The following is a 23229-nucleotide window of genomic DNA, read 5'->3' on the forward strand; positions in this document are numbered from 1 at the left end:
CTTTTACTCTGCATAATACTCCACTGTACTCTCTTGGCTAGCATTCGTAGTCCTTCTAAAACTTTCCCAACAAAAAAACAGCGAAAATTCCATGGCAAAGTTTTGCAGTTTACATTTTTCATTAATGGCACTGCTAGCTATTTTTGGGGGCAGGACACGTCATCGTCTGGTTTTTATGGAGAGCAGTGCTCAAACGAAAAGTTTATACACACATACACACTCCTGATATATATATATATTAATAAATAGTCAGCAAATAATATTGCGCATACGCAGCGTTGACAGCCGCAGCAAGCCAAATTGTGGCCAGAATTGTGAGTGTGTTTGTGTGCGTTTGTGTGCGTGAGGGAAGTATAAATAATAAATAAATATAAATGGTCATATGGAAATGAAAATGAAATAATCTGCCAACTAAGAGGCGCATAAATAGCCCTCGAAATGACATTCATTTTGGTTGTCGTTGTTTATGTCGGCCATTTTCGTTGTTCACTGCTGTGTGTGTGTGTGTGCCCTGTCGCCATTTTCTGTATGTGTCATGTTGCCCACTCCGCTATTACATATTATTATTATTATATTTCTTTCCATGCTGTTTTTGCTTTGTTCTGCGGTCACTGACACGTGTTTTGTGCTGAATTATGCAGACGTCGGTATGTGATTTGATTTATTTCGAGGCGAAAAACAGCGACGCATTTTTATGAAATCAATGCACAAATTACAAACAATTTACACATCAAATTAGCATAATTAATTTAGCCTCGTCGCAGTTGAAACCATCAAATTGATAAATGTAATTGGCCGAGGGCATACCATTTTCCTATTCGCTTCCACTCTCCTCACATATCCTATATGTACACATCAAATTATGGAAAACTTTTCCCTCTGACACATAAAATCTTTTGCAGAAAACTTTTACGGAGTTAAGGAGGAAGACAAAAAAAAATCAAGTTAAAACTAGAGACAGCAAAGTTTTCAGTTTTCAGTTTACAGTTTACAGTTTTTCAGTTAAAAGTTTTAGGTTACAGTTGGCTGGCCTGCCTGGCCAAATCTTGAGTCGGCATAAAACCACTTGGTCAAGTGGCTGTTTAAGTTAGCCAAAAGAGCTAAGAGCTTCATCGACCTGGTCATGAATTCTATGTAAATAGCAATTTACTTCGTTTGCAGTGTGAAACGATTTGTTTTTCGATATCATTCTTTCCTTATGAATTTCTGCTTAAACAAACAATTGATCCTTTGTCTCAATTACGAGAGCCACCAGGCTAATATTTGCTTGTTAATACATATATATATAGCTGGTTCAGATACATCTGACATTTTTCTGTGCATCTGAGCACTCAAGAAACTTCTACTAATTGGCCAGAATGCCAAGGAATTGATTATAATTGCTTGTTTGTACCTAATGTAGCTGTACACGACAGCACTTGAGGCTGTCAGTTGGAAGAACGCAAGGATTTTTATGCATAAAATGCAGAAACGCATATTGAGTGGGAGTGTGTAGTGTGACTGGGTAATTGTGTGGGCTGGACTCTGGGATTGAGCAATAACAAAAATGCTGAGCACATGGTGGCCAGGAGTTGCCAGGATGCGGAAGGAAGCGGAAGGATGCTTCAGGACACTCACACATTCAGCCAGACATGCATGTTTGCGATGGTGTCTTGAGTGTTTGAGCCAAAGATTAAATGGTGTTTATGGCTGCACGCTGCTCTACTGCTCTGCTGCTCCTGCTGTTCCTGCTGCTTCTGCTGCTGCTATAGTGCCCAAATAGGGAACAAAGCTCTAAGACTTTTGACACTTTTGCAAAATTTACGACCCTTGTTCTCCCGCTCTATTTCCCCAGCACAATTGCAGCGCAAAAGTTTTTATGTTTTATGCTGAAATAATGCTAATGCAAGCAGAACTAAATCTGCACTGCCAGAAGACATTATCCGCAACTTATTTCCTTATTTATTTGTTCTGTTTGTATATCTCTTTCAGGGTTGGACCTGGCCTAAGATGGGTAGCGTTCTATTCGCCGCTGTATTCATAGCATTACACTTTGCCACCGGCGGACTGGCCAACCCGGATGCCAAGCGACTCTACGACGACCTGCTGAGCAACTACAATCGCCTCATCCGACCCGTGGGCAACAACTCGGACCGCCTAACTGTTAAGATGGGTCTGCGCCTCTCCCAGCTGATCGATGTGGTAAGTTTTTGTCAGCTTCCCTTTTATTTCTCTATCGTTTTCAGTTAAAGTTTCCCTTTTGGATCGAAGAAAATCGTAGAACACGTTTTAAACATAAATCAAATGCCCTTTTCTCTTGATAGTTGCAGAGTAAAAACAAAAGTTTTCATTTTACTCTCCTTGGGGGGATTTTAAAACCTTCTTTTAGGTTTTTACTTAAAGAACTTAAAAGAAAATATTCAGCTTCCCAACTCGAAATGATAGATTAATGGTTGAAATTTGGGAAAGTAATCCCTATCCATTCCCACCTCCATGATCCCTATCCAAATCGCCTGAAATTTGTTGCTAACGATGCTGCCAAACTAGGCAATCCATTTGTTTGACAAGTGTGCCCCCCAGCCGCGTTACGGGCTTATCAAATGACAATCATAACAGATTAATTCGCGAAAGCCCCGCGACGCCGGTAAGTACGCAATGGCATTTGTATAAGCCACAGCAAACAATCGACGCAATTCGCAATTAATAACTGTTTACCCGGCGATTAAAAAGCCAGGCAACTAAGCCATTCCACCGCTCCGCGGCCCGTCGCTTCATTGTTTCAATTGTTGTTTGCATAATAAATCAATGGCTTTGCCTCAGTTGATTGTTTTCTTGATTAACTATGCAATTGCCAGTTGCCAGTTGAGAATCGGTTTCGAAGGATGCCAGGGGGCATCAGGACATTCGAAATTGAGCAACACTCTGTTTTCGGCTTACCCGCATATATCAAATACACACATATATATGTATATGTATATGAACGGTCGTGGCAATATCGAGGCGCTGGCTTAAATTGCAGCTGGGCATGGCAAGGATCGTTTGTGTGTGGGCCAGGCAAATGGAGCACAATCTTCTGCTCGGTTTGGCTGCACATGACAGCCGGAAATGGGGAAACCGGCTAACAGTTACGTGCTCTTGGCCACACAGTAGCCGAGCTTTACGCCGTGGTTCTTGGCTCCCGTTGCTCCTGAGCTCTGGTCTCTGCTCCCTGCCTTTTGGCTCTGTAATGCCAGTTCTTTGGCTTCGTTTTTTTTTCGACTTTCTATTTTTTCCCCCCTACTGTTATAAATCACGCGCTAAGCACCAAGACCACTAAAGGCCATGCCAGGCAGGAGCAGCAGTCAGCAACAGAAGCAGTCATAGCAAAGCACATTGGCACTGATCTTGGAGAAATCGGTTGTAATAAAATAAAAAATCATATTATTGAATTTGCAGAGTTTCAAGTTCCAATTTCATCTAAAACAATCCAAGCTGGCTCTGTTGTTTCTAAGCCATATATAAAATTGGTTATAACTTTCCTATAGAGTGTTCATAGAACTTCAAAGCAAGATAAGTTAAGAACTCTCTCCAGACACCAAGTCTGGCATTAAATAAGATATTTAAAATGCATTTTAATCACATTATAGCTCCTAACAGAAGGATGATTTCGTAGCCCAACCCTTTTCAATTATTTCGTTCGGCTTGAGGCCACTGTGGGCTGGCATCTGGGCATCTGGCATAAGGTGCTTATATCGAAATTGCTTTTCTGTGTATGCGAGCTGGTGCACACAGAAATATCGCACAGCCGCCCTGTGTGCGCTTGACTGCTGACTGGCTTGAAATATTCGCAGAATTTCTTTTATTGCAATAGTCCACTGGTAGTCCACGTTTTTGCACCCACTTGCCACCCCTTGCTCCCCCCTTCCTGTTTTCCTCTTGGTCCTGTTTGACTGCCCCTGTGGCTGTTGTTGCGGGACACACGTGTTGCCTGCTTTTCCTTATTGGCATACAATTGCTTGTAAATTCTCCGCACTGAAATCAGTGCTTGTATACTTTTTTCTCTTTTTTTTCCGTTGTTGTTGTTGTTGCAGTTGTTGTGTTGTCCTGGAAATTGCAATCAACTGTCAGAGGGGGGGTTTGGGGTTGGTTTGAAAAGTATGTGAGGGCAGCAACAAAGCAGCCGTGCGTTTTGGCTGTAGAATTTGTAATTTGCAATTTTCCATCTGCTTGCTACTCGGTCACCTGATCCATGGCTGAGTACCTTGGGCTTATTAGTTGCATAACTGCAGCTCGGTCAGGTGACATACATGTGCTCTTGTGCCTGAGAAAGGCAATTCCATACATGGCCATTGTTTGCCCGGCATGTAAGACCGGCTTACATTTTGCCACCCAAACGCATTCAAATGGCAAATGTTGCACATTTTCGAGCCAGTTAATTGCATGTTGGTCATAAATTTCAAATATTATTGGGGAAATTGAAACAGAGACCGAAAATGGGGTCTATTCAACCGTAACAAAGCCTCTTGTGTGCTCTGCTCCCTTTTACAAACGACTGAAAATTAACTTTTCGCATACCATACAGGTACTACAGGTAAATAAATGTGTGCCGAAGGGTTAGCAGAAATGTACAGAACTACAATTTAATAGACCATTCTAAGGAGGACTTTTAAAAGAACCTACTTTTAGTAGTTAGAAGATAGTTTTCTATGTAGTCACTAACACTTTGATGTATCTAAACCTAGATCAATTCTACCTATAAAACCATTCAACATAATAACAAATACATTTAGCAAGGATTTATCTTTAATTAAATACATTTTAAATACCCATTAAATCCCCCCTGATAATTGTCGGAATTATAGAAGGGAGCTGTTGAAATAAAACCGTTTTTCATGATATTTTCGGAAATTAATTTACTGCTTATTCAGCTTACACCAACCGCCTTTCAAATGCTGCTCCTCCTGCTGCTGGTGTGGTCACAGGACACTTTTTTGTATGCCGAGTGGAATGCCTTTTGCAAAGTTTATTTACAGCACACAGGAAATTCGATTTAAATTGTAAACAAGACCAGTCAGGCAAGTCATGGGCACGACACCGGGCAATCCTGGCCCATCCTATCCTGCCTTGAACTGGTTCCCTCGAGTGGGTAAAACCCGTCACACACACACACAAACAGAAACACAAGATGCAAATCCTGCTGCAGGACGACTGCTTAAAGCACTTGGCTTAAGCAATTTAAATGCTGTATATCCTGTGCATCCTGTGCAGGGCAATCCTGTGTATAGCCACCGTTGCCCCCTTTGCCCGTGCTAAGTGCGAATAAGCGAGACGTGCAACAACGACAAAAGCAACACACCAATTACAGTCCTAGGTGCGAACTGCCCGAGGGCTTCTACTGTGCAACTCGGCATCCTGATTGCAAATTTCTCAATTTCTTATGAGATAAACTGCGGCACAACCACTGTACTAATCTCTCGAGTACACTGGAACAAAAACGTTGAAGCTAAAATGTATATTAACTACTACTAAGAATGCAGTTAATGGAAATGTAACAAACCTTTTTTTTATATAAAAATCATTTAATTACTAATTAATAAATAATATTTGTATACATTGGCATAAAGCATCTCCCCTTTCTTTCAAGTGCTCCCCTTTTTGCCACGGGTTGCAACGGATGCCCCACATAAAGCATAAAGGATACCCTTCGTCGCCGCTTCGCTTGGCTTTCCCCCTCCCTTGATGCCGCACATTTTATCTCTTCCTTATGCCGTACTCATCGCCTTTCTTAGTCATTGTGCCTGGTTCTTGGCTTTGTCGTTTTATTGCCGGTTTTCCGCGTCGCCCTCGCCTAATGACCTTTCCACGAGCTGCGGCCTGGTCCACAGAAGGGCTAAGAGCCCTCTGAGCGGGTGATTACTGTTAGGGAAACCGGGATACGGTAGTAGGGAGTAAAGAATGATGGCTGGAAAAATCTATTAACACTGCGTGCCTCGACATATTGCCGCGGTCCCTGAGGTTTCCACCCGCAGCCACACCAGAGCTACCAGTTCCTAACTCTGCGGCGGAAAGAAATGCGAAAAACGCGTTACGGCGCATCATTATCATTCTGTCGTTAATTACATTTTTCAACGCTTAAGTGATTTATTCCGCAGTTTTATCGTTTTCTAATTTTTTCAATTGAGCTTCCCCGCTTTTAATGAGTTTGGCCTGGCTTGCGAATTAATATTAAAGAGAAGGCAGCAAGTCCAGAAGGTTTCCCAGAGGTTCTAACAGATTGGTAAGAAATTAAAAGATGGGACTGCCAAAAGGGCAAGGAGTTAACTTTCAACACAGTTTAGATCAGCCTTACAAGGCTAAAAAAATAAAAATTAAACATTTTCAATGAGGCAATATTTATCTTTTGACTCAAAAGAAAGTAGAAAAAAAAAGATTGAAAATAAATCTTCAAGCGTAATTTATTCTTCACTTTTCTGTCCAAATCTGAACCAGCACTTTTAACCGAAGAATTTATATTATATTCGAAGAACCACTGTTTTGTCAACATAACGAACGAAACTAAATCTACGTAAAACTTTCCGGTTGATTTCCGGAAAATCCTTTTTGCGAAAAATGTCAATAAGTTGGCATTTCAAACAGTTAATGCAGATCGACTAGAAATACAAAAACAAACGAGGTTTGACATCCTATATTCGGAAAATGGAATGATCGAATTTTCACATTATACATTTTTGCGACATTTTAAACTGTGAAAGCAGTTCGACATTTGAAAACAAGCTCATCGAGGTATTCCATTTCAAATTATTGTCATTATTGGCTTAGTTATAAACATAATACTGTGACCTTGAGAAGAAAATCTGAGATAAGCAATTTTTGCATTTTCGATAAGGGCCAAAAGGCCAAATTTCGACATTTTAAAATGGGAATCCAGATCGACTTGAAATTTATAAACAAACTCAACGAGGTATGACATTCTATATTCGGACCATTATTGACTGAGCTATGGGCAAAATTCTGTCATATTGAGTGGGAAAATGGGTGAAACCGAACTTAGCATTTTTGATAAGGGGTAGTTTCATCTGAGTTGCAAAAACTGTGAAAAAATTAAAAATATTAGGCTGGAAAGCAGATTGAAAAATAACTAGAAAAGAGGTTAAACGAGAAATAACATTCCGACCATTATATTTGACTTGAATCGCATTATTGTATACCGCAAGACTTTTTTGACAACCTAATATGGGTTCATATGATCAATATACAATATTTTTATGACTATTATAAGGCCGTATTGAGTCAGTGCCGAATGAGGGGTTATCCCCTAACAGTTAACAAGTTCTCCTTTATGAGCGGTTTTACAAAATGTTTATTAAACCATCGAAACTTTTAGTTGAATTTCTTTAAGTTTTACTTAACTATCGAACAGGGGAGATGATATCCTGCAGCTCATAAATTGATTAAAACTAAATGGTTATAGGAGACTGCAGCTCACTTCACGACATCTAGAAACCGACTTCACTCGCCCCACTTTGTTTCACCCTCGTCTTCCTCTTTTCGGAGCACTTTAAAATAGATTTGTTAAGCAGCATGAAGAGCTGGTGCATCGGGAGTGGAAGAAGAACAGAGCTCCTCTGCAGAGGGAACACAAGTTCAGTTCACTAAAACAACATTTTGCCGGCACAATGATTTCTATTTGATGGTCTCTGCCACTCAATGGTGGAGCTGTCAGAGAATCCACTCCAACTCTCCATTCAACAGAAGTGGAAACTGTCAACGTTAAATTAATGAATCTCTTGTTAACATTCGAGTCTAACAAATCTCTTTTTGCTTTTGTCTCGTTTATTTGCAGAATCTGAAGAATCAAATTATGACAACCAATGTCTGGGTGGAGCAGGTAAGTTATCTACTATACTATATCTCATATATAAAACCCAACTGTGCTCAAATATATATATATATATATTCATGCGTAATTCAGTGAGGTTTGCTCAACTGTGATTTGGCTTTCGAGGAACATGAATTTGCCATTTGCATGCCTCGCTGCCGTCGAATGCAAAATAATTTGTGCCAGCCAATTTCGACGCGCTCGCATTATGCCAAACTTCTAGCTTGGCCAAGTGGCCAGGCTCCATTTCCCAGTAGAGTGGCAGGACCACCAGGATTCCAGGACCACTTCCACTTCCAGTTCCAGTTCCTGTCCGCTTACTACTCTACATGTCCACTGACTTTGCACTAATGCGGCGAGCAGAAGTTGGCAAAAAAAAAAAAAAAAACACAAGAGGAATATCAATTGGTCCGAAATCCGACTTTTATCCCAGCTGCTTTTAAGCACTCATGCTCTTTTTTTTTTTTTTTTTGGGTGGGAATGGGAGGACAAAGGGGACTTTAAAGTTTTCCGGTTTTGCATAAAACATGCACAGCAAATTCCTCGCACACAAATTGCAGTCAATAGTGCCGGCAGCTTATCCAAAGTATTTGGTTTGACAATTCACTAAAACCCAAAACAATAACAAAAGCGGAATTCAAAATGATATATAAATTATGCATTTGCCGAGCAATTTGCGATTGTGTGCATCTGTATTTGTTTTAGCCAAATGCAAATGCACATTTCAGACCTCATTATGAGGGGCTGCATGGCATATTGTGTTCCCGAAAATAATATCACATTCATGTGGGAAACGAAATGAATTCAATTTGTTACAAATATTTTGAAAATTAGGTAGAAGATAAAAGCAATATAATAACAAGTAATTAATTATAATTTACAAATTAATAAATGTAAATTTAGTTTAAAAAGTTTCCTTAAAATACTCATTCAACGTATTTTTATACCCAACAATTTTTACCAACAAATAAATTCATTAAATATGTAGTAAAATGTGAGATAAAGTGGGTTTTGAGAACAGAAAGCCATCATGTTTGTTTTCGCATTTGGTTTCGTGGTATGCCACTATGCCACGCCCATTCATAAATAGGCGGCAGTCTGTCAATAAAGCCGCAAACGCTAGCGCACGTAGCCCCATAAAGCCCCCTTTAGTGTATTTGGCCAACGCATTTGGCAGATGCGCTTGCATTTAAGCAGATGGGCAACCACAATTAAATGGGAAATATATTCCAGTACTCATGGCAGGACAAACGAGGTCTACAAGCCATAAAAGAGTTATTCAACGTAATTAAATTTATCCACAGCAGACTGGTTTTGCCTTAGAAATAAGCTCGGAACTTAACCATAGAAAAGATACTTTTAGTTTTTCTGAGATAAACATGAGTCATGTTTACTTGTAGAAACTCAGTTAATGGCTGAAATTCGTGTAATCACAATTGAAACCCGATTTCGTGTGTAAGTCGGATCAATATTAAAACGGTCTGGGAATCCCACTCTGCAATTATATTTGCAATTATCGGGAATTTCATGCTTGGTCAGCACGAAAGCGAGCCGGCTCTGTCGGCCACCGTGAAACCTCAACCCAATATCAACTCTCTTAATCCCCAGTGTGATGGCTCCCACTTGGCGTGGCCGTATAAATATATATATTTATATATATATATATGGAAAGTGGCAATCAACATAATTACAGTTATGCGTATAAGCAATAAAAAAAAGAATTCGATGGGAGATGGAAGGGAAACGAATGAGAGATACCTTAAATTAAGGCAGTAAAAAGAAGAAACTTATAAAAATTTGATGATTTCTTGTTGATTATTTGCTGCAAAGTAATGTTAAATTCTTGATGGTTTATGATAATAATAAAGACTATTTGTAAGATTTTGAAAGACACCTTTAGGTGTCATAGCAGACCACAAACTAATATCCCCAACAATCACATTGTAATCACCGCTTAAACATAGAAACCAAACACTGAAGTACAATTGTATTATGAAAATGTAATTTAATGCCAACAGCTTAGCGACCAATGAATTAATGCATAATTAATGAAATTGAAATTGCAGCCATACACGAGTTAAACGTCCTGAACCGCAGGCTGAAATATTTATAAATAGCGCACTTTGAATAGCACTGAATGCATGTGCAGATATTTTCTAATTTCTCACCCACCACCACCACCTACATATAAACATTAAAATTTTCTATTATTTATGGCAATCAAGCATAAATAATTGCTGTCCCTTTTGTTGTTTTCTATTCATTTTACAATGTGCATTTTGCAATTTCAGGAATGGAATGACTATAAATTGAAATGGAATCCGGATGACTATGGCGGCGTGGACACGTTGCACGTACCCTCCGAGCATATATGGCTGCCGGATATTGTGCTCTATAACAAGTAAGTGCCAAACTAATTTTCGCCCAGCTCATCGGACTCGTAGAGCTTGGCCTGCGCCTGCGGGAAAATTCCCAGGGTCCTCTAAAGCCACCGCCCTGGAGGCCTCTTGGCCATTTACATAATTGCCCCGAAGGAGACGGCGGTATAAATCAAAGCGAAAACTGTACTGTTCCCTTTGCTTGGCCATTTATCAGGCGATGATTAACGTATTTTTATTTCAATGTAACTTGAGCGTTGCGGTTGCTCTTCGGGTTTCCCTGGAGGCTAGCTAAGTGTCCATGGGCTGGGCCTTTTTTTGGGGGCTTCAGTCTTCAGTTCGTTGTCCAATGCTCTCAAATTGAACGTTTTCGTTGGCTTGGTATAATTATTATAATTTGCTGGAGTGAAGCCAATTAGGGGACAAGGATCGAAATGAATCCAGTGCTAGGGAAACTGTGGAAAATGTTAAGCAAATTAAAAGGGAAATCTGAGCCACAATTAGACTTGACTAATTAGAACTTAAAGATAAATAAAAAGAAAACTTAGCTGGCTAATGGAATTTGGTATTTAAGAAATGTTTTTTATAGAAATTATTGGGTTTTAAATAAATAAAAAAAATGTAAGATTTAAGGAAAGTTTACAATGAGAAAGTCTTTAAAATTAGATGACACTTTCATAATTGTAAATTTGGGAGAATTTTCCCTTTTTCATAAAAAGTTGGTTTTTAATATAAAAATTTCTTTTCAATGAAAAAAAGTTTGAACCAATTTTATTGGCAATCTTTTTCAAGACTTTTCAAGACTGCTGTCCACTGTAAGCCTTGAGATTTGGTGCCCGGACACTTGACTTTGTCGATTTGCCAAGCAGCTCGACGAGCTCTTCTCATCCAACAAATGCCCAGGACATTGGTCAGGATATCTTGGCCATGGCTGATGCTGGTGTTGTTGTAGCTGCGGCAGATCGGCTTACGCGCTTTATGGGCCCTTTATGTGTGTCGATGGGTGGATTGTTGCTGAACGGGGAAGGGGAGAGATACGTACTTTTTTTTTTATGCCACCGACTTGGCTGAGGCTGGAGAAGAGGCAACTATACGCATAGCATACTTTCTGGGGTGTTTCGTTGGCAGTGTCATAAAAAGTCGTAATTTATTGCTTGGAAAAAGCTTAAATTTCATTTGCCAGCCAACGACAAAAGCATTGTAACTATAGAAACTTGGAGCGGGTGTTACTCGAACGCCATGGGTGTTATATGGCCGGCTTTGGTCGTTGAGACGGTTTCCTTCCTTTCCTTTCCTTTCCTTTTTATTTTTAAACTGCAAATAATTTGTACGCACCATAATGAAGCCATGGCTCGAATTTTTTGTTTCGCTTTTTGTTGCCGCATAAAATTGAACTTGAAGTGTCCTTTGTGTCGTCGCACTTAATTGTGGCTCGAATGTTGTTCTTTCTCCAAATGCCAATCGAAATGGCCCAGGCCCAAAGACCATTTAATTTAGTGGCAACTTAAGGTGATGGCTTACGGCCCATTTTTATGGCATTCCAACCGTAGAATCTCGGCCAGAATCTGAGCCAAATTCATAAAAATTAAATGAATGATAGTCGAATATTTATCTTGTAGGCTTTTAATGTTGCCACAAGGATAATAAACGTAAGTCTGAAGTCAATATCAATATCCTGGTTCTGGCTTTCAGTTTGATTTGTTTACATTCCTTCCAGCCGACGAGCCACCTACCCGTCGAACCTTCCAGCAAACAAGTAGGCAATGGAAATTTATGCAGAAATTAAGCACCAAGAATTGCAGTGCAAAAAAGCTGTAATTTTAAATGCAAATACAATGTACAGCTGGAGGAGGAAAGCGCGTTTATTGTCACACACACATACCAACACACACACACACACACATATGCACACATGGTGCAACAAGGACGATGGCAATCTATTTTACGATGCAACTTTTTGTCCTGCGCAGCACGGTATGGAATGGTGGAAAAATGGTGGAAACAGGGGAATCCCCTTTGCGCGCCCATTTGTATGCAATGAAAAATGTTTAATTGTCTGCTAAACGCGCAATGGCAGCAAAATAAATAGTTGGCCAGGCTTTGTAAATGGCCCGAATTTGTGCCACAAATACCTGCGTGCGTGCGGCATTCAGACCACATCCATTTCACATCCCCTTATACAGAAACGCACATTCAGGGCCAACATGCTGCTGGGGCCACAAAAGAATTCAAAACAAGCGTCAAAAGTTGTTATTTATTGCTCGCGGCCCGGCATTTTGGTCTTGTTTTTAGCCCTTGCCACACACACGGCCACAACGAATTGCAACATTTTGCTGGCCAACATTTTGTTAATTTTTAATTGCAATTATCTCTTGCATTTGTTTTGCCGAATATAGCCTAGCAAGTAGTCTCCCGGGAGCTGGTATAATTATCCGGATAGATATGTGAGCTCATCAAATGCACATACAACCGACAGACGTGACTGCCAAAAGTTCCCTGCGACACTCCCGAAACCTCTTGGAGCCGCTGAAATGGGCTGTCTGCTTAGCAGCCCCAAACCGCACTCACACATTTCCTTGGCCTCATTGGCCCACTGTTTGTATAGTATTTGTGAAAGCCGCTTAATTCCAGCAATTAATTTTCATGTTGATCCAAGAAATTAAAATCGCACTCGACTGACTCAAGACCCCGGCTTTGGCTCGGTTCGGTTTTGGTCCCCATAACAGAGCTTACTCTGGCCGCACTTAGTGGTTTATGCGACTGGTTATTATTTCGGTTAGCCCCGGCATTCCACACATTCCGCATATGAGTTTATTTTGGGGCCTCTCGAATAATTACTGTTTGTCTACATGGAGAGCAAAATGTTGTGCTTTCAGCTTGGCATTGATAGGTTAATTACTTAGTTTGAATGTATCAATTACTATTGGATAATGTTTCTTTTTGTTTCTTTTAAAATGGATTCAGTCATCAGAAATATCCAGGATATCAAGATGGTAGATTCTTTTTAGTATATATTTCCTTCTTATTCACCATTTGATTTGTTTTCCAATTTCCATATACAAAAAAACACACTTCCTTATAAAAACGTGGCAATAAAATGATCAAATTAAGTTTTATTTTCTGTGCGGAAATAGTTTTGGCTATCGCGTTTAAAACAGATTTAGGGCCACACCCATATGCCCTATTTGGCAGGAAAAATAATCCCACTAAGCCATCACACAGACGCACACACACACATACAGAGACACCCACTTCGTCATGGGCAAAACGCATTACCATTTTGAGATGGCATATTAGCAGAACGCCATAAATCTCTGGCTGGGCATTAGGATCCACCCTATGAAGCACCCGTTTAGTCACATTTGGACCGCCACCCTTCCGTGCACTTCCATCGTACTATTCCCAAAGTGCTCTGCTTTGGCTTTGTTTTCTTTAATTAAATGAATGTTGTTGACAACTTTATTATCAGCTGAACTTTTGCGAGGCCCGGACTTCGACCAAGGGCCACACCCACACTCATACAGTGGAATCAGGAACGGGAGCCGCAGCCACTTTAATTCTATTATTGTATGTTTCTAGATGGGCGTCTGGCTTGGTCTTTCAGTTCCACATCCTTCTAGCCATCCTTACCTCCATCCATCCACCATCCCCTATCTGTGATTCTTTTTCAACTGCTGTTGGCTTTTAGTTTTTAGCATGAAAGCTGACGACAACTGCGTTGAAATCAAAAGAAACGAAATAAAATTTCATTATCTTTCATTAGATTTATAAAAATAAAAATGGCGTGGAGAAATACGAGAAGGGCAAAGGGATGGGGTTGAGTACAAGGAAGACAAAGGCAATGGGCCAGAGCAGGGTGGCCTAGAAGGGGAGGCTGAAAGGGACATGGCCAGGGAATCAGGACAGGAGCAGCGGCAACAAAGTCAGCAAAAAGTTTTTCTTGCCCGCCAGCGGGTTGCCAAGTCCCTTGATTCTGTTATGGTACAGTGGAGCCACAACTGTCATCAACAATTTATTCAGCTTACTTATGTTAAGTTAAGTAGAGAAACTACAACTTTAAATACTAAATAAATGAAACAAAATTTGTTGATTTATTACAAAAAAGGGTATTTTCGTTCCAAATTCCATAATTCCAAACTCTTTCAAGGATATAAAACTGATTATATTTTACCACTTTCCATCCATATTTGCCCCACTGTCAACCGCTTCGATTTCTGGCCTGCAAACTTTGACTGGGCCCGCAGAGCAGAGATACAAAGATGGCGCGCACTGTGCGGCGCTGAGATTAACGCGCTGATAGACGCGGCAGGCGCCGTCGGCTTGGCCAGGATAACTGCCAAGACCACAACGATGACACTCATACGCCGCGTTGTCCGGCTTCTATATCTGTATATCTCTTTCTTTATATATATATATATGTATATGTATATATATCTGTGTGTGGTTGTCGGTTTCTCTGTGTGTGAATCACCGTTAAGATAATGGCTGCAATTGCGGTGACCCCCAGGCGTGGTTTTCGACTTTTTTTTCGGTTTCGGTTATAAACTTTTGTTCTCTTTGTTGATTTTCTTTCTCTGTCGCCCCAGACTCCTGTGCTCTGCCTCTCTCCCTCCCCCTCTCAATCACCATCTAGCTCCCTTGAGCCTGTGTGTGTGTCTGTGCACTGCCGACAGCCATTTTAAATGGTTTTTAGCCATTAATGGTTGCCACTGCCACTGCTGCTGCTGCCGCTGATGCTGCTGCTACTAGCACTGCCACTGCTGTTGTTGTAATAACATTTTAAAATGCTTTGCTTTCGGATTTAGATTTAGTGTACGTCTCTGGCCAGTGGCTATAGCCAGAGGAGCCGAAAAGGACCTTGCTGCTAATGGACCATCGTCCACAGCCACCGATGCTATATGCCAGTTATGGGGGCGTGGCTCTTCCCAAAAAGGGACTCCCCCGCTCGAATTGAGCATTAGCCGCAGTTTTTCTAGTCTAAAATGAATTCGTAATTAGAAGCTAAAATGTATTTTTAATTAGTTCAGCACTTTTAGTAAATTCTGGTCGAGGGAAAAACATTTTACAGGGCAATGGGCTTCTGCGGGAAACTCTATACAGTTAGCTCAGTTTGGGTTTCATGAAATAAAAGTAATAATTACAGGCAATCATTAGTTTTTAGTACAAGCTGTAAAAGCTACATTTATTTGATATCCACAAAAAGGCAATTTGGCATGTGAAAAAATGTGATATCCCCAAAAAATATCACAGCCGCATAAATCAAATCTTTTTATATGCAAAACCACATGATAAAACCAAAAAATGTAATATGTTCTCCGTCTTTTCCATCTCTTGCAGCGCCGATGGCAACTATGAAGTGACAATAATGACAAAAGCAATTCTTCATCACACGGGCAAAGTGGTGTGGAAGCCACCCGCCATTTACAAATCCTTCTGCGAAATTGATGTCGAATACTTTCCCTTCGATGAGCAGACATGTTTCATGAAGTTCGGCTCCTGGACCTACGATGGTTATATGGTGAGTTGGGTGATTTGCAATGGGGGGCAAAGGCAAGGCGACGACCCAGAAAACCACCCTCTGAAAGTAGGCCCGGCAACAGCTGGTAACTCTGGCCACGAACAGATTATGCCCCAGCCCATCAATCAAAATCGAAGAAAAATAAAACCTGAAAACCAGAACGAGGCTTAGGAGGAGTCCCTCGTTTGATTCTATCTGACTGAGTGCTAATCAAACGTTGCTTTGACTCGATTAAAAAAACATTAATTTGGAAAATAAAAAACAAAATGGAAGGCAGTTAGAACTCCGCCGTTAAATGACTATTTAAACATGTTAAAATAAAATTGCCATTTTTTTTATGATTCACTCGGCTGGATTTTCATGGTTAAATATGTGTGCGCTTTTCATTTGGAATCTGCCGTTAATGTTTACTTTGTTTTTTTTTTTCATACACTTGACACGTTTCACTTGCTGTCATGTGATAAATCAAGGGGAGTCCCCATTTCCCATGCACATGCCAGTGTGTGCGTGTGTGTTTGTGTGTTCTTGTATTTGTGAGATAACAGCTGGCAGATGCGTTTAATGAACCAGCCACGCCCACGCCTTTTGCAAAAGTTTTTGCCTCGCCATTGTTAAATAAGTGGAGGAAAAACAAGGAAAACTGGAAAATACAAGGTTTCGAGGCTTTTAATACCTCGGCAAAAATATTATAAAAATTTTCTACACTTCTTAATTGATTATTGTTAACTATTTTTGGTTAAAATTCTAAGAAAACTTATCTGTAGTCCAACTGATCTGTGATACTTTGACAGTTTCTTAAACAAATATATCCTTTAAAATACTAAGAGAAAAACCATTGAAACACCTAGAAAACCATACTAAAATCTCTTTATACTTCTACTAAAATAAAGGTGTTAAATCTCTAACTTAGTAGTCATATTTATTTCAAGTGTATTGTGAAAATCCTTCGATGGCAGCACAACTGTTGCTCTCTTATACGGCGCCTCTTTCCTGTTGTTATTGTGTTCATTATGGCCAACAAAAAAAAAAAAAGAAAAAAGAAAGGAAAGAGAAAAGCAGGAAGCTGGGGGGAAAAATCGAAAAATGACAGCACATTATTCTACATATAAATTTTCGTTTTCCTCCCTTTTACGCATCACAAATTTCGAGCATGCTTCATTGACTTTCGACTTCCTTACAACTCGTATGGGATGTGGGTTTTAGGATTGCTTTTTTTCTGGCCATTTTACATTGTCAGCTCAAATGCTGGACGAGCTATTAATGACGATTGTCTCAGCCTGCTGAGAGGTTTATGTATCTCGAAAGTTTTATACAGTTTGACCAGTGGAAGTTGAGTTTTGAAAGGCAGAAATAAATTTAAGGAGGGCAATGAAGAAGGGTTGCTACGATAAATAATCGATAAGTTACAAGCAAAAGCTGTTTAAAAACAAATAATAAAGAAAAACGAGATAGAATTTTCCTTTATGTTTACTACAAAATACACTCCTAGTACAGTAAAATCACCCACTGATAAATGAGCAACAGACAACAAATGACAAATCAAGCCAAATGGAAGTGAAATAAAGGTTACAAGCGTAAATGTCATTTGCGTTTCGGAACGCACGTGAGCCGAACTTATCTCGATTCCTGCCATCTGTCGCCGAGTTAGGATCCGGAACAGGAATAGGAACCAAGCGAATCACCTGCCCACTTCCACCCACCAAACAATTCTCCGTTCAATTGACGATTGTCAAAAATTTGTCAGAAAGTACGTTTTTCCATCACCTTTGATTTTTTTTTTCTTTTACACAAACTGGCAAGAGGAAGCCGTAAGCGACACTTGGGGCAAAATGTTGCCAAAGGAGAGTCGCCTTGACGGGGGAAATGGGGAGCAACAAATCAACATAAATAGATGTATGATTGGCTGGGGTTCGTGTCGAGGTGAACAGGTGCAGCAGTTGCCAAAAGTTGCCGGCCATAAATCAGCAAGTTTAAAGAAAGCAGAAGCAGCAGCTGCTCTTTCATATTGATTATCTCGCACTCTTCCAACAATGTAATCAGTTAAAAGTTATTGGAAATTCCTAATTGATTTATCATATACATTTTCCAGGTTGACTTGAGGCACTTGAAACAGACCGCCGACTCGGACAACATTGAGGTGGGCATCGACCTTCAGGACTACTACATCTCCGTGGAATGGGACATCATGCGGGTGCCGGCAGTGCGGAATGAGAAGTTCTACAGCTGCTGTGAAGAACCATACCTGGACATCGTTTTCAATCTGACACTCCGTCGGAAGACTCTCTTCTACACGGTCAACCTGATCATTCCCTGTGTGGGTATCTCGTTCCTGTCGGTGTTGGTCTTCTACCTTCCCAGTGATTCTGGCGAGAAGATCTCACTCTGTATCAGTATCCTGCTCTCGCTCACTGTGTTCTTCCTCCTGCTGGCTGAGATCATTCCGCCCACCTCGTTGACAGTGCCGCTGCTGGGAAAGTATCTGCTCTTCACCATGATGCTGGTCACGCTCTCCGTAGTGGTCACCATTGCCGTGCTCAATGTGAACTTCAGGTGGGTTGAGTCGCTGTTCCACAGAAGTTACTAAGTTACCAATACCATATTTCATTTATACCCCTTCCAGATCACCTGTCACACATCGCATGGCGCCGTGGGTGCAACGCCTCTTTATCCAGATCCTGCCCAAGCTGCTCTGCATCGAGCGGCCCAAAAAGGAGGAACCCGAGGAGGATCAGCCGCCCGAGGTGCTCACCGATGTCTATCACCTGCCGCCGGATGTGGACAAGTTTGTCAACTACGATTCGAAGCGTTTCAGCGGCGACTACGGCATTCCAGGTATGAGTCACAATCCCAAGAAGCCGCCACAACCTTCTGCAGTAAAACAATGGTATTCCTTCTACTGGGAGCCATTCTTCGAGGAGAAACCCATAGAAAACGCAGGAAAACTTTTCACCTATTTTCCCGCTCCGCTTGATGCAAAGTTTTCTGTGTAGAACTTTGCTTCTTGGAGCTTCGTGGGCTGCATGTCCTCTCTCCTGCATCTGGGAAATTTATGAATGTTTTCAACTGGCTTTAGTGGGCACATTACCAACGGTGCATGCAGCTCTAGCAACGGGAAACTTGCAACTTGCCAGTTTATATTCCATTTTAAATATGCCCAACAACATGGCCACTTTATAATGACGCTGTGTTCGGAAGGGGAGGGCCAGGCCGGGCGATATAATTTATGACAATTAACAACTGCAACTGCAAGGACGCCGGCCAAAAGGGAAAGTTTTAGAAGTTCTGAGAAATAGGTTTCATATTATTTTGTCACCGCCAGGGGACAGCATTTAGATGACTCATTAAAGTCCAGTCAATACAAAATAAATAATAAGAATTAGTCTGTATTTTCTTTTGAAGCAAGTTAGCTCATTTCATAACGTATACGTAATATTGCGTATACGACTAGTTAAACAATTGTTTAAAGCTTACGGTGACAGAATTCAGTAATTTCTCCTTTCGAGTGGCTCTCAAAGAGCGCGAAAAAGAAAATGGAAATCCTAAAAAGAAAAGACCTGAAACTTTGAAATGGCCCAGCGAAATAAATGGAAAACAGAATGCAGAAAACTATTTATTGAGTTTCCTTATTGTATCCCCGGCCCTGAAGTCCTGCTTCTGTTGGGCCGCCCTCGAGGTTGAGGGTCCTTTGTCCACTCACTTCCTTCGGGGACATTGTGCCAAGGAGAATTGCGACGAAGACAAAGCAGAAAAGTTGCAAATTGCATTTACAACTTTATTTGCCTAATGCTGTTAATGCCGGCAAGCACTCGGAAAAAATGGGTCCCCAAATTGTGCTTTATGACTGTGTTGGCATAGGTACATTAGACAAGTTTTAGTTAGGATTATAAACTATTACTTAAAGGGTGGTTTCTTATAACGACTGTATAGTTAAGAAAGCATTTTAGGGAGCATTTTTAGATTTTCCCAAACAAATTTTTAAGTTGTCTTTTAACGTTTTCTGAAGGTTTACGGTAGATGTAACTTCAATATTTTTAAAATGAGTTTCAAAATGGTTTAATAATTTTAAAATAATTTATAAATATTTTTATACACTTTCCTCAGCACTACCCGCCTCGCACCGCTTCGATTTGGCAGCGGCGGGCGGCATCAGCGCTCATTGTTTCGCGGAACCGCCGCTGCCCTCTTCACTGCCACTGCCGGGCGCCGATGATGATCTGTTCAGCCCGTCCGGACTCAACGGAGACATCAGTCCCGGTTGCTGTCCGGCCGCTGCAGCTGCCGCTGCGGCCGCCGCCGATCTCAGTCCCACGTTCGAGAAGCCATACGCCCGGGAAATGGAGAAGACCATCGAGGGATCCCGCTTCATAGCGCAGCACGTGAAGAACAAGGATAAGTTTGAGAGTGTGAGTAGATATATTCTAGAAACTAATACTTTATATAACTAAGAACTCATTTTAAATAGACATTGTTAAATTTTTAAGTTTCCACAATAATATTCATACAAAAGGCATTTAAGTGCGGAAACAATTTAAAAACGTCATGAAAATCCTTTAAAAAACTATTTTAATGGGTATAAAATTACTTTTATAGTTTTGCAGTTTTTATGAGCTCCATTATTTGGCCATTTAATGAAAATGCGCTAATAAAGTCCAGGAAAATTTAATATTTCAAGAAAAGTAAAGAGTGAAAATGTCTGAAAAAAGAATTTAGCTTGCAGATTATTTTTTCTAGTCCTCCAAATTGGATATTTTCCGTGGCATAGCACAACCTCCAATTTGCAGTTCTCTCTTCCAACTAAAATCAAAAACCGCAATTGGTTTAGTGGCCATACCGCGTTGTAATTAATTTTCCATACTGCTAGCAAATTCTAATAATCCGTGGCCACACCTCTGTACCACTGCACCACCCACCATCGAAACTGGCTAAAACTCCCTCCGTCTATGACCAATCAGCTGCAATCATTGTCTGACAGTTGCAGCTTGTAAAAATCAGACCGAATCCAAACAGACCTGGGCCAGCATGTCTGGAACGCAATGTTTACGTCTGCTCTTGATAACCCGCATTACGGGTCCCGACATCCGGACCGTAAAAATCCTCAAACTCACCCGCCAGTAAACTAACCAGAGCAGGTTAAATCGCGTTTGCCGGGGCGTCCTCTCTAATCAAAAATCGCAAACGAGAATGGCTCTGGCGGATCCTGTTTCGGATCACGGCGGTGTCCTAGTGGTGGTGGTGGTGCTGCTGTTGCTAGTGCCAAGTGAAAGGCAATCGGTCTGTCGCCACCGTTTGGAGTTGAGTGATTGAGTTGTTTGTGCGCAAATACGAAGAGTTTGCAACATGCGGTTCCTGCACTGCAGCAGTTTGCCATTTGTCGGCGAATTTGCTGGCTGTGCAATTGGTTGTTGTGAGGGTTTTGGGTGTGTGTACATGGTGTGTGTGGGTGCCTTCGAACTGCAATCGATGTTTGCTCTGGAACATTTCAATTTAACTGGACGAAGCCCAAACCGCAAATCTGATTTGGATCTGCCAAAGCCATTTTATTAGTTTTCGACTGGCAAAATGATTAATGAAGATGGTCACTCACAGAAGTGGAAGGAATTTTAAATTGATTTTAAGAGCTAAAATAATTTGCACATTTCTACGTGTTTGTTTAACGATTTAAGCCCTAAAATGTTATAAAATACTCATCCCAACTCTTTTTACTTTACCCTTCAGGTCGAGGAGGACTGGAAGTACGTTGCCATGGTCTTGGATCGTATGTTTCTGTGGATCTTCGCGATTGCTTGCGTGGTCGGCACAGCGCTAATTATCCTGCAGGCGCCCAGCTTGTACGATCAATCGCAGCCGATTGATATACTCTACTCGAAGATTGCCAAGAAGAAGTTCGAGCTGCTCAAGATGGGCAGCGAGAACACCTTATAGCGACCACTTGGGTTCGCGGCCGGCTGGTGGAATCTAATCATCAGCTCGCTGCGGACCCTGTTCGCCGCTCGCGACGACGATCGTGGATAATATACGATGAGCCACATCATGAGTATTTCCTCGGCATTATACAACACAAATAGCAGCAGTAATAGCAACACCAGTGACAGTGGCAGTGTCATTGACAGTGTTGTAAAGGTTATTGTGAGTAGTGTTGGTAGCGCCAACGAAACGGATAACTCATGGAGCCCAGCGTAGAAGCAAACACGAGGCGAGTGAAGTGAACATTGCGAAATGAATTGAATGATACAATCGAATGGAGGGCAAGTTTATGGAGCAGTTGATCAAAATATGTAATGTAATGTAATTCGAGAGGGAGTTGGTAGTGTTGATTAACCGTGACAGTGCTGGATAGCGACGCAAGCCACAAGATCGGTGCGGAGAGCGAAGCTTAGTTAGTAAGTTTTTTGATGTACTCGATGTATGATTGTGTGGGTCGATGATGGCCCCCAGAGTATCCTTTCAGGATCCTTGGGCCAGTGTTGTATAAAGCGTATGGAGTTTTGTAAGTTATATTGTATTTTTGAGCGCCAAAAAGTTCCTTGTTACATCTTTTAGTTTTAAAGTTCCACACACAACACATACAACAACAACAACAACAAAACAAACAAAAAACAAAAAGAAACCAAAAACAAAAACAAAAAGCAAAAAAACAAATGAAAATGTTTTAAAATTGCATTTTAAATTTAAATCTGACTGTATGTGTTCAGTGCGTGAGTGTGGGTGCTTGTGTGAGAGTGTGCGTGCCAAAATATATATACATATGGAAGAGGAAATCAATTTTAATTGTTTATTTATTTGTGCATATTTTTCACATTATTTTTAGCAGAGCAAAACTAAAAAATGAAAACGAAAACAAGAAGAAATTGCGCCCACGCTAAATGGGCAAAATTCAATTGCATAAAATTCCAATCTATTTTTAGCATAAATAAGTAAAATTAATACGATAAACTACATTTAATTAGCCAATAAGTCGTAACTAGTGGTAGCTAAGCAAATCTAGTATTGAATTAAATTTAATATTAAACAAAACAAAAAAACAAACACGAAGCCCGACTAATCGGTTCGTAGGAAGCGCGAAATTCTGAAATAAATTTAGTTAAATGTTAATACAAGCGAGTCGTCGTCACATTTTTAAAGCCACACATTTTTACTAACCACACACACACACACAGGCAACAAAACACACACACACATTAACACATATATTATATCGTGCAAGAATACATATAAATATATATATATATATATATAGAGTACGTATACGTATTTATAGGATTGCAGCTAGTCAAATCACATAACAACGGAAACACAAAACAATTTCAATTACCAAACACGCAACCGAGCAGACGGAGCAGATAGGGAAGGTTGAAAAAGAAGTAACAATGACTAAAAGCGAATTGCTATTTGGCCAGCACTTTGTCTAGTTTTCAAGCAATTTTAATCGATTAAATTATTGCGTATAATACGAATTTCATTACGACTCAGCAGCTCGCAGTCATGGGTCTTTGATT

The 23229-nt window shown here is 40.6% G+C and overlaps 1 protein-coding gene across 1 annotated transcript in view; it reads left to right on the top strand.

Annotated features, from left to right (window-relative positions):
* LOC108116624 (acetylcholine receptor subunit alpha-like 1) overlaps nucleotides 1-22747 on the top strand; it is a 58899-nt gene extending 36152 nt beyond the window's left edge. Inside the window, exons 3-10 of the mRNA XM_017228601.2 lie at nucleotides 1972-2181; nucleotides 7802-7846; nucleotides 10129-10238; nucleotides 15553-15733; nucleotides 17823-18283; nucleotides 18354-18565; nucleotides 19835-20136; nucleotides 21449-22747. Of these exons, the coding sequence (XP_017084090.1) occupies nucleotides 1990-2181; nucleotides 7802-7846; nucleotides 10129-10238; nucleotides 15553-15733; nucleotides 17823-18283; nucleotides 18354-18565; nucleotides 19835-20136; nucleotides 21449-21655 (1710 nt within the window). The 5' untranslated portion in view covers nucleotides 1972-1989 and the 3' untranslated portion in view covers nucleotides 21656-22747. The remainder of the gene's footprint in view (nucleotides 1-1971; nucleotides 2182-7801; nucleotides 7847-10128; nucleotides 10239-15552; nucleotides 15734-17822; nucleotides 18284-18353; nucleotides 18566-19834; nucleotides 20137-21448) is intronic.
* The last annotated feature ends 482 nt before the right edge of the window (nucleotides 22748-23229 follow it).

This window comes from Drosophila eugracilis, unplaced genomic scaffold (assembly GCF_018153835.1).
Source record: "Drosophila eugracilis isolate 14026-0451.02 unplaced genomic scaffold, ASM1815383v1 contig_75, whole genome shotgun sequence".
NCBI classification, from domain to species: Eukaryota; Metazoa; Arthropoda; class Insecta; order Diptera; family Drosophilidae; genus Drosophila; species Drosophila eugracilis.